The following is an 11166-nucleotide window of genomic DNA, read 5'->3' on the forward strand; positions in this document are numbered from 1 at the left end:
GTTTTCTTTATAAAAACTTATGTTTTATACACGTACATTCTTTGTAACCAACTCGATATCATATTATTTTCCGAAAATCCTCTGTCTTCTTGTGATTATATAAATGAGAATCCTTTTAGTTTCGCTTTGTAAAATATCAATTTACTCCAACACCAAAATGTTAATCAAATAATTTGCTGCTGGTTGTAACATATTAACCTTATCTTATTGCTCATTATAAATCTTTGTCATTCCTTAATTGTGTTGTTTCTATCATTTCTCCCTAGTGGATCTTGCGATTCCTAGAGCTCATAAACTTTTATATGTTATCAGTAGGAAAAAAGCTGAGTGTTATGAAACAAGATGGTAATGATATTTTCATCGGACATACATTCTTGACGTGGATTCATTATTAATGACCATGGATAGAGGAGCTTTTTCCCACATAGCAATTGTGTGAAAGACAACAGTAAAAAAAGAATTTTGCGTATATTCTTATACTGTGGCAATTTGGAATGAATCCTTGTTTTAATTTGGCAAAATGAATAATAATCATAGAGTAATTTTGAGCTAAATGAGACTTTGTTGAACTGCTGGCTGGATATAGTTGCAAGCAACGCATTATTTCGAATCGTGATTTAGGGGGGGACGGAATTACGTTGGGGGGATATTAGGTGACTCAGCATGGTTATTAGAAAAAATTGAAGTTATCCCTTATAAATTGAAAGGTTAAATACCAAAACTGACCACCCACTAACTTGTGTCCATCCTTTCAGAGAGATATCAAGCACCTTAAAGCGGAAACTTAGAAAACCCTAGGTCAGTTTCATTTTTTTTTTTGAGAAGCTAGGTCAGTTTCATGATTTTGTGTTAATGGAAGATAATGAAATGCAAGTGGATTGTATACCATTTGATGATTTAAGTAATGGGAAAGAGGACTGTGCGGTTCCTTCGAATGAACAAGATGAAGATACGGGACGGGTAAGTTTTTTTATGCCGTTTCTATATTAGACGGAGAAACGATGCATAGTTTAGTTCAGTTTCGATCTTTTTGTCTTATCATTTATATAAAAATTTTTTGATGGAAAGCATCTCGTTCGTTGCCCCTGATGTAGGTTTTCTTTTTTGCAAATATTTCGATGTTAACCAAGATTTTCTCACTTAAATTTCATGTTGCCCCTATCTCCTTATTCAGCTGTATCCTGAGGATTACTCACGTTACTTTATTCCCTATGAAGATGAGGTAAGTTGAAATTCTTAATTATTTTGGTCGAACGCATTATCTCGGATAGACAAACATGTTGAAGTTCAAATTTGTACTTGTAGGAGTTTCACTCTAAAGAAGATGTTAAAGCTTGGTGTGTTGGTAAAGGGCGTTAACACAATTGTTCCATCGTTTCTGGCCCGGGTACAAAGACTGGAAAACTTGAATGCAATGGAAAAGGATCGAGGATTGAACTTGTTTGTTCGAGAAGTGGTGTCTATAAGAGTCATAAAGCCAAAGATTATGTTCCAAAGACGACGAATGCATTAAAAAGGAAAAGGAGCAGCACCTCCAAAATTAACTGTCCTTTCAAGTTAATTTGTTCTTGTGATTACGATGGAAGATGGAACATTAAAGTCAAGTGTGGCTTCCATAACCATGCCCTTACAGATTCCTTAATTGGACACTCAGCCCCTGCGGCTCTGACAGAAAAACAGCTTGAATTACTCGAGCGTCTAACGGGATCACTAATTCCTCCTAAGAAAGTTCTCTCGATGATAAAGCAAGATGACCCGGATACAGCAGTTCATTTGAGAACAATATATAATGCCAAGGCAAAACTGAAAAAAGAAGAGACACAAGGAAGGACAATCCTACAGCATTTCTTAGCATTGGACGAACATGAAGATTACACAATTTTCAAAAGATGTGACGGTGAAGTGGTAATAGATCTTTTTATTGCTCACCCCAGGTTTGTGGACTTAGCTAGATGTTTTCACCAGTTTGTGGTAGTAGACTGTACATATAAGACTAACAGGTACGATAAGCCTTTATTCCATATAGTCTCCCATACATCCACGAATGCTCCATTTACTGTTGGGTTTTGCTTATTGAGTGGTGAAGCCGAGAATAATTTTGTATGGGCGTTAAAATGTTTGAAGGGTATCTACCGGGATAATGAGTGGCCTTCCGTGTTATTAACCGATGCAGATCAAGCATTGATGAATACCATACGTCGAGTGTTTCCTGTAGCATCTCACTTACTTTGTACTTGGCATATTGACTGTAAGGTGATTGGCAATTGCAAGCCCATTATTATTCCACCAAAGAATATTATTTCTTCTAAATCAGATAACAAGGTTGGTGTGAAGCTTACACAAGAAGAAAAAAAAAAGAAGGCCGAAAAAGAGGCTAAGGAAGAAGAAATTCGAAATGCATTGTGGGACAGTTTTTTTGAGGAATGGAAGCAGCTGGTTAGATCATCAACTGTGGAAGAGTTCAATGAAAAATATGCAAATTTTATCTGTGCATGGTCTCCAAATTATGGCAAAACGGTGTCATATTGCAACAAACAATGGTTGGATAAACACAAAGAAAAGTTTGTGGCTGCTTGGACTTGTCGAGTGGAACACTACAACAATCAAGCTACTAGCATAGTGGAGAGTTCTCATAAAAGACTCAAGGGTGAACTGTTAACCACAAAAGGCGATCTTGTTACCATCTGGAAAGCGATACATTCAATGTTCAAGGGCGACGAAACAAGAATCGAAAGGGATTTCCAAGAGAGTTTAATTCGTAGTAGGACTCATTATCCTAATTATCCATTCTTAAAGAAAATTGTCTACAACGTCTCATGGTATGCTATTGACCAAATGTTAGAGGATAGAATGAAGATGTGGATTCAAAGCAGAGCAAAAGACAGGATTTTACCGCAAGGAAGTGCCGCAGATAAATCTTGATGATTATATTACGGAGAGCACCTGCAATAAACGTTAGTGTCGGTCCTTTATGGTTAATGAGGTAGACATTTACCACGTAAAAACGTGGATCTGGAATCTTGCAGACACCAATCCTCTTGCGGGTGATTTGGCTTCTGAAAATTTGGTTAATTTGTTTTCCATTGATATTAGTTCGGATAATTGTTGTTCTGATAATTGTTTCCTTCATGACTTTGAATTTGTTTCTTAAGGAGTTCATTTTAAATAAAGGTTTCTTGGTACTGCTATGGTTTAATGTTTGATCAATGTCAAGCACTGTGCCGTTGTCAGGCTTGTGACCTTATATTTTTATCTTTTTCCAAGGATCTTGGTACTGGTATGGGATCAGCCGCATAAGGTGTATTGTTTAAGTTCTGCGGCATGTCATGTGCACCATTTAACATGAACTTGTAGAAGATATGGAGAGGAGGCTATTTATCTCTTTATTGTAGTATGTTTTCTGGGAGGTCCTAGCTGCTGCACTATCTCAGAGATGAAATATATGGCAGTTCAAACTTTGACAGTTTACATGAGGAGAGAGGAGGAAGAGAGACGGAAACGATACCCCACCCACACAAATTTTCAGTTTCAATTTTAATGAAAGCGTGTGTGTTCTTTATTCCGTTTTTGAGTTCATCCCCTATCGAAGTGTACGGTTGGGTTTGAATTATCCCCCGAACGTAATTCCGTCCCCTCCTAAATCACGATTCATTATTTCCGGTATCCTGGCCACGGATAAGTTTTGGAGCTCAGACTGATGATAGCGTGGGTAGACCTGTTAATATTTGTCCGATATCGGGTATCCGTTTCCGAGTATTCGAGATCCTATAGGATTTTATTCGTTTTATCGGATATCAGATCGGATATTTTATCGGATATTTCTTCCTTAACATATCGGAAACGGATTAGACCCCATCCGAAATGTTAATATCCGATAGTATATGAATTTATTTGTAATTTATCTTAATTTCGAGTCTAGTATCAGTTATTATCGGATATTGTCGGATAAATATCCGATAAGTGCCAATTATGAAAATGTTTTACAAAGGTTTTTAAGCCTTTTTGTTATAACCGGATACTATCGGATATTTATCGGATATCCGACAGCTTAGCCTATCGGAATCGATATCTGATTTTGATATCTTATAGGATCTTATCGGATATCGAATATCTGGTAGTGCTTAACATGTCGGATATCGGATTTCTAAATATCCGACGGATATTCTACCATTGACATGCCTAAGCGTGGGGTTGCAGCAGGCCCAAGCCCAGATAGAAACAAGCCAGATTGTTTTCGTCTCTTAAGATTCTAATGATTTTTTAGGGACCATGGTTTTTTTTGAGGGGACCATGATTTTATTAGGCCACCTTCCTTATAGTTATATGGGGTGTTATAAAATGTTGAAATGACTAACCTACCCTTAACCTAATTTAATTTAAAACCAACCTTATAACCACCTATATATATATAACCACCACCTCCTCCCACCACCACCACCGGTTACCACCACCACCACCACCACCTCCGATTATCACCACCACCAACCACCGATTACCACCACCACCACCACCACCACCGATTACCACCACCACCAACCACCGATTACCACCACCACCTCTGATTACCACCACAACCAACCACCACCACCTCTATATATATAGCTTAATTTAAAACATTAACAAAGATATTCTCACAAACCCATTACTTGTATTCGTTTTTGGTGGAATAAACGATAAGTAATCATCAAAATAAGTTGAAAATGGAAGTTGAATAGAGGATTAATGGAGGTTTTCTTTTCATAGAAAAGTTCGGTTACGTCGCAGAAAACAAGTCTCAGCCGAACTTTTAGTTCGGTTATCACGAATTAATTTTTTCTTAACCGAACTCGGAGTTCGGTAGATTCGCAAAAAGTACTTTTAACCAAATTCCTTATATTAGAACAACACAAGTCCATAAGTTCGATTCCTTCGCAAAATAAGGATATCACCGAACTTTAAGTTCGGCTGGTAGAGCAATTTGATATGTAACCTAACACACAAGATGTACCCATATAAATTGTTAAGTTCAAAGTTCGGTTACCTACCATTTTATACTAGGTAACCGAATATAGCACTGTAACTTTGGTTTTTATTTTTTTTATCGGTGACTTCGGTTAGATACGTTTTTGGATAAAAGTTTGCGATCCAACCGAACTTCTTACACTTGGAATAATTTTTTTTTAGCGTAAAGTTCGGTTGGATAGTTGGTTGGCATGAACTTTGCGTACCAACCGAACTATGTACAATTGGTAAAATTTTATTTTCACGTAAAGTTCTGTTTGTTATTGTTTGCAAAGCAACCGAACTTCTAGACCCCAATTTTTCGGTTACATTGCGGGCAAACTAAACATTACACTGTAGGACCAAAACCTCCATTAACGTGCAAGTTTGGTAACCTGCGTGTTTGGAAAACGTAACCGAACTACACTTTCAGGTGTGTTCGGTTACATGTTCTTGACACATGGTAACCGAACCGGCCCAAATCTATAAAAAAAATTTCATTTTTTTGAAAGTTTGGAGCAATTAAACCAACATTATCTAAGTTTGAAGCATACCTGATAATCCAAATGCTCTTCCACCGGTTGTGGTTGAACTCATTTTTTTTTCCATGTTTTTCTTCTTCATCTTCCCTAACTTTACTCTCTCAATAATTCTACTTAATCATTTCACTAATGATTTCACTAATCATTACCCAAAATTAATCAGGAGGGTAGTTTAGGGATTAATATAAATATCTAGATAAGGGGTGACCTAGATTTACTTCTAAATGTCTTACTAAAAATAGAACCATGGTCCCCCAAAAAAAACCATGGTCCCCAAAAAATCGTTCTAAAATTCTTAGTATAATCCATGTCCTGGTAGAGATAGGTTTTCCTCGGAGTGGAAAAAATATACTCCCTCTGTTTCAAAAAGACTGTCCTCTATTCAATTTTGGTCTATTTTAAAATTGTGTCCAACTTCTGTTTATAGTCAAATTTTTCCAATAAACTCTCTAATATACCCTTAATGTTTTATATTCATAAATTCTTTATTAATGGGCCAAATCTAAAATATTAACCAAATTTGTATAATTTAGGAAACAAACATATCATTCATTCCTTTTAGTTTTTTTTGTTTTTTAATTTTCTATTTACAATCCCATAACAATTTTTGGTAGTTTATATTACTAACGTTTTTGTTAAAACAAATTAGGCAAGTAACCAAGGGTATGCATGTAAATTTCTACGATCTCCTTAGTATTTTGACAAAGTCAAAGCAGATTGTCTTTTTGAAACGGAGGGAGTATCAGAGAAGCTAGAATTTATACCTCTTCTTCCTATGTATATATAGGCAAACGGTCACGGTGCACAACAAAACTCCACACACATCAACAAACGTTTGGAAAATGGCTATGGTTGGTAATGTTAGTGACTCTTCCAAAGGATCTCAAATTAGTCTTGGTCTTGCCAAATTTGTCGTTGATGAACACAACAAGATAGAGAATGCGGTTCTGGAATTTGTAAGGATAGGGAAAGCTAAAGAACAGGTGGTTTCCGGCGCTGTGCATCACTTGACTCTAGAAGTAATCGAGGCTGGGAAGAAGAAATTTAAAGAAGCCAAGGTTTGGGTGAAGCCATGGATGGATTTCAAGGAGTTGCAGGAATTTAAGCACTGTGATTATAAATCTTCTTCTGCATGCAACTCTACTCCTTCTGATCTTGGGTTTAAACGAGAGGAGGGCCATGCACCAGGATTGAAAGCTGTACCAGCAGATGATCCTGCAGTTAAAGATGCAGCGGATCATGCCGTGGAGAGTATCAACCAGAGATCGAATTCGTTAACTCCACATGAACTGCTTGAGATTCTTGTTGCTAAGGCTGAGGTAATTGAAGACGCGGTCAAGTTCCATATACTTTTAACGGTGAAGTGGGGAAGCCAGGAAGAGAAGTACAAGGTTGAAGTACACAAAGATGTCGAGGGTAGACTCCTAGTGAAGGTCCTGACTTTTCATTAATCTGACACCACCCTGACTCTGCTCATTGCTGGTTTTAAATAGGAATTGTCCGCTACTCGCAAAATACACAGAGTGGTTGCCCAATTTTTCTCTCTGACTTTGGAGTACAACCCCTTAATAAGTGCACCTGTGAATTATCCGTTTCCCGAAAGACACGAAAGAAGGGGATGATTCTCCAAAGCTTTATTTATTTGTTTATTTCTAATGAATTATATTAACGAATTAGAGTACGATTATACGTGGACTCCAGGCACCCTCGTTTTATTGTTTTATCTTACGATGGACTTTTTTTCTGATCAGAAGGAAGAAATATTATTAAGGGAGAGTAGAATGTACATGAGTTCTACCACTGGTAGAAAAGCAAAATAAAGCAACAAGAACTACTAAACTAGGAGAAAATTGTATCCCAATTACTGACTAAGTTTGCGAAGTTTATATATACTCTATTCCCAGCTGCTGCTGCCCAAGAGAGAATTAGAGTTTTTGCACTGTCACACATGCTCCAAATCTGTCTTGTAAGTGTATTTCTCTTCAAAGATATGGCAATTCCTCTCCCTCCAAATGGTCCAAAAGACAGCTGCAGGGATAAGATGCCATACCACCTTCCCTGTTTGAGAAAAATCATTGTTGAATGGCCATGTATGAGCTAACGCCATTACATTTGCTGGAAAAACCCAAGCCCAATTCTCGGAAGGTGTTACAGCCGACCAAAGTTTTGTAGCAATTTTGCGATGCAGCAACAAATGTTTTTGAGATTCAGGCCTGTCTCCACAAAGAGCACATGAACTGTAAAGATTCATGCCTTTATGTCGTAACATGTCTAGAGTATTAAGCTTACCATGGACTGAACCCAAATCCAAAGTCTTTTCCAGTAGCAAGTACCGGGTCTACTAGAGAAAATTAATCTTTGGAGGAATGCATGTTCTCCGGACAAACTTCCACGGGAAATCATCCATACCATCAGATGCAATCATATTTTCATACAAAGACTTCACCGTGGAGGAACCAGTGGTAGTTAAGGCCCATCTTCTTGTGTCTGGTAACGTATCTTACGATGGACTTTAATAGCTAAGGCTATGGAACGAGTGTTAAAAATACTTATTCACTGCCAAAATCAGTGAGAGACTAGTTCAACAAGTGTTTCTGTGACTATGGGAAGCTGATTTAACAAACTAAGCGGCTGATATTTATCCGTTTGGAAAAAGTCCAGCTATAAGGTTTCTTTTGAGACCATAAGTAGATCTTTTGTATAAAGTCACCAGCGTAATAATGCTTACTTGGATCAACAAATCTTTAAGAATGAGTCATGTAGGTTTAAGAGTTTGTTTGAGACCATTAAAAGTCATCTCAGTATAAAGACCTATTGTTTCAACTTTATCGAATATCAATTTACTCGAGCACCACCAGTTTACTCTTCTTTGGTTCATTTCAATCCCTATCTTGTTGTTCTTTTGAGTTTGCGCAGTGAAAAATATTGGTAGCTACTTTCATCTCTCTTTTGTATCTTTATTTCTTGGGAGGTCTTGCAATGAGTATAACATCTGAGAACTTACTTTTTATACATGTCATAGGCTGGCATGATATCAAACTAAAGAATAATGAATTAAATTTGTCACCATAGATACATGCTCGACGTGGATTCATAATTCATGACGGTGGGAGGAACTTTGGCCCAAAGACACAATACAAGAACAAGTTTGTACCCCCATGGAAATTTTCAATGAATTTTAATGTTTGCAAAAAAGATAAGTACAAGAATCATAAGACATCAGTTTGAGCTTACATGCAAAGGCAGTTGAAGTAATGGAAAGATGGATGTAAGCAAAGCTTTACCCAGCCGTTAGCGATGTTATACTACCCAATGGTTCTGCCACTATTAGCGACTCCCGAGTTACCACTGACACTTCCTCTGTGTTTAGTTTGACCGATCCTAGTGGTGGCCATATCTGTCACCCATGGATCATGTTTCGGAGTTCGAACTGATGAAATGGTGTGGAGCTGCAATAGGCTCAATCCCAGGTTTCGATGAGCCAATATGTGAAAATTTTGATCGATTTGTAGATTGTACTACTAGATTGAAAAATAGAAAACCAATTACTGGTCTTATTATTTGTCATATGAATGAGATTTTTTTTATCAACCTACCATGTATGTTATTGCCAAACTTTATTCCTTATTCCTCTTATTCCTCTTATTGCCAAACTTTAGTTTCGATCTAGTATCATACGTAGATGATGATGATGGTTGGCTTGGGTTTGGATGGTAAGGTTAATTTTTAGATTCATTGGAAGTAATAGAAGATACTCTACCTTATTTACGGTCACAGGATATTCTCCTTAATTGACCAAAACAATAATAATATATATGGCCATTATCTCTCAAAAGAGGGCAAGGCATTATACCAAAAACCCTAACATGGTATCGACCTAATAGCCGATCCTCTTCTTCTTCTTCTTCACCTACTTCACCAAAATCAACAATGGCAGGAGATAAAAAGACAATCCATCCGGCGTTTGCTATCAACAACATCAAAACCCTAATCCCCATTATCCTAGACATCAAACAGGATGAATACTCATCTTGGGTTTTTCTGTTTGAACTCCATCTTCAAGCTCATCGCCTTCTTTTTCTCATCAATGAAGACAAACCCCCTGCAGATGTTGACGCCGACACCGTGCTCCAACTCGACGCTCTCTGTCGACAGTGGATGTTCTCCACCATGGCCAAGGATTTAATGCTTACCGTCCTCAAATCTGGCAAAACTGCTAAAGAGCTTTGGGATCATCTTAAGAAACTCTTTCAAGACAACAAAGGTAACCGCGCCGCGACTCTTGAACGTAAGTTTGTCAATCTTAAGTTTATTGATTGCAATAATATTGATGATTACTGCGATAAGCTAAAATCCCTGTCCGATCGATTACTTGATCTTGACTTTCCCATGGATGACAAACGCCTTGTGATCCAACTTGTCAATGGCCTTCCGGAGGAATACAACACGGTAGCCTCTTTTATCCAACAATCAATGCCGACGTTTGATACCGCTCGATCCCAGCTGCGTACCGAAGAGATTCGACGCTCTCAACAGCAATCACAGTCTGCACCTACGGCTCTTGCAGCTGCAGCTCCAACCACAGAGCGTAACAATCAGCGCTCACAGCGTGGTGGTCATGCCAGACGTGGTGGTCATCGTTCATCTGCACCAGCCACCGAACCACCCTTGCTGCCAACACCTCCGTCCCCTTATCAGCTCTACGGTGCACCACAATGGGCAGTACCACCTTGTCCATATCCTACAGCACCTCCGGCAACACATTGGCAGCAACCTTCCAGCCGCGGTTCCTTCCACGGCCGTGGCCGTTCTGGTCAGTCACGCGGTCGCACATCTGGCGTTGGACGTGCACAGGCATACTTTACTCCATCCACGGAATATCTTCAACCAAGCGACATTGCCGAAGCATACAGCTCCATGAGTTTATACTCACCTGACGATGCTTTCTATATGGATACCGGTGCTACATCGCATCTCACTGCGGATTCAGGTACTTTGAATACTGTTTTTAACACTAGTAATATTCATTCCATCTTAGTTGGCAATGGTCACAGTATTCCAGTCACTGCCTCCGGTACCAAGTTCATAGATATTCCGTCCCGCACCCTAAAACTCAAAGATACTCTTGTTGCTCCCGACATAATCAAAAACTTGGTTTCTGTTCGTAAATTCACCACTGATAATCATGTGTCTGTTGAATTTGATCCGTCTGGTTTTTCTGTGAAGGATTTGCATTCGAGGAAGATTCTCCTTCGATGTAACAGTTCCGGGGAGCTTTATCCTATTACTGCCTCTGCCGTATCACCTTCAACATCGTCTCTGTCTCATCCTATATCCCTTGCCGTGTGCTCTCATGACATTTGGCACAGCCGTCTCGGCCACCCTGGGACAGCTATCTTAGATAATTTACGTGCAAACTCTTTCATTCAATGTAATAAAACTCAGTCTACCAAACTTTGTCATTCTTGTCAAGTTAGTAAACATGTTCTTCTGCCATTTTTTGAATCAAATTCTGTTACCTTTGCTCCCTTTGATATCATTCATAGCGACTTATGGACCTCACCATTACATGTTGAGACCGGTTTTAATTACTATCTTATCTTGTTAGACGACTTCACAAATTATCTATGGATCTTTCCTCTCA

General features: G+C 38.5%; 2 protein-coding genes across 2 annotated transcripts; both read left to right on the plus strand.

Moving 5' to 3' along the window:
- The first annotated feature begins 834 nt into the window (after window positions 1-834).
- On the plus strand, window positions 835-1513 carry LOC113294169. Its single transcript, XM_026542584.1, has 3 exons — window positions 835-960; window positions 1175-1222; window positions 1306-1513. The coding sequence occupies exons 1-3, from the start codon at window positions 905-907 to the stop codon at window positions 1511-1513; spliced, it is 312 nt and encodes a 103-aa protein (XP_026398369.1). The 5' UTR covers window positions 835-904.
- Window positions 1514-6364: 4851 nt separating this feature from the next.
- On the plus strand, window positions 6365-6973 carry LOC113294170 (cysteine proteinase inhibitor 12-like). Its single transcript, XM_026542585.1, has one exon. The coding sequence runs from the start codon at window positions 6365-6367 to the stop codon at window positions 6971-6973; it is 609 nt and encodes a 202-aa protein (XP_026398370.1).
- The last annotated feature ends 4193 nt before the right edge of the window (window positions 6974-11166 follow it).

The sequence above is a fragment of the Papaver somniferum genome, chromosome 7 (assembly GCF_003573695.1).
Source record: "Papaver somniferum cultivar HN1 chromosome 7, ASM357369v1, whole genome shotgun sequence".
Taxonomy (NCBI): Eukaryota; Viridiplantae; Streptophyta; class Magnoliopsida; order Ranunculales; family Papaveraceae; genus Papaver; species Papaver somniferum.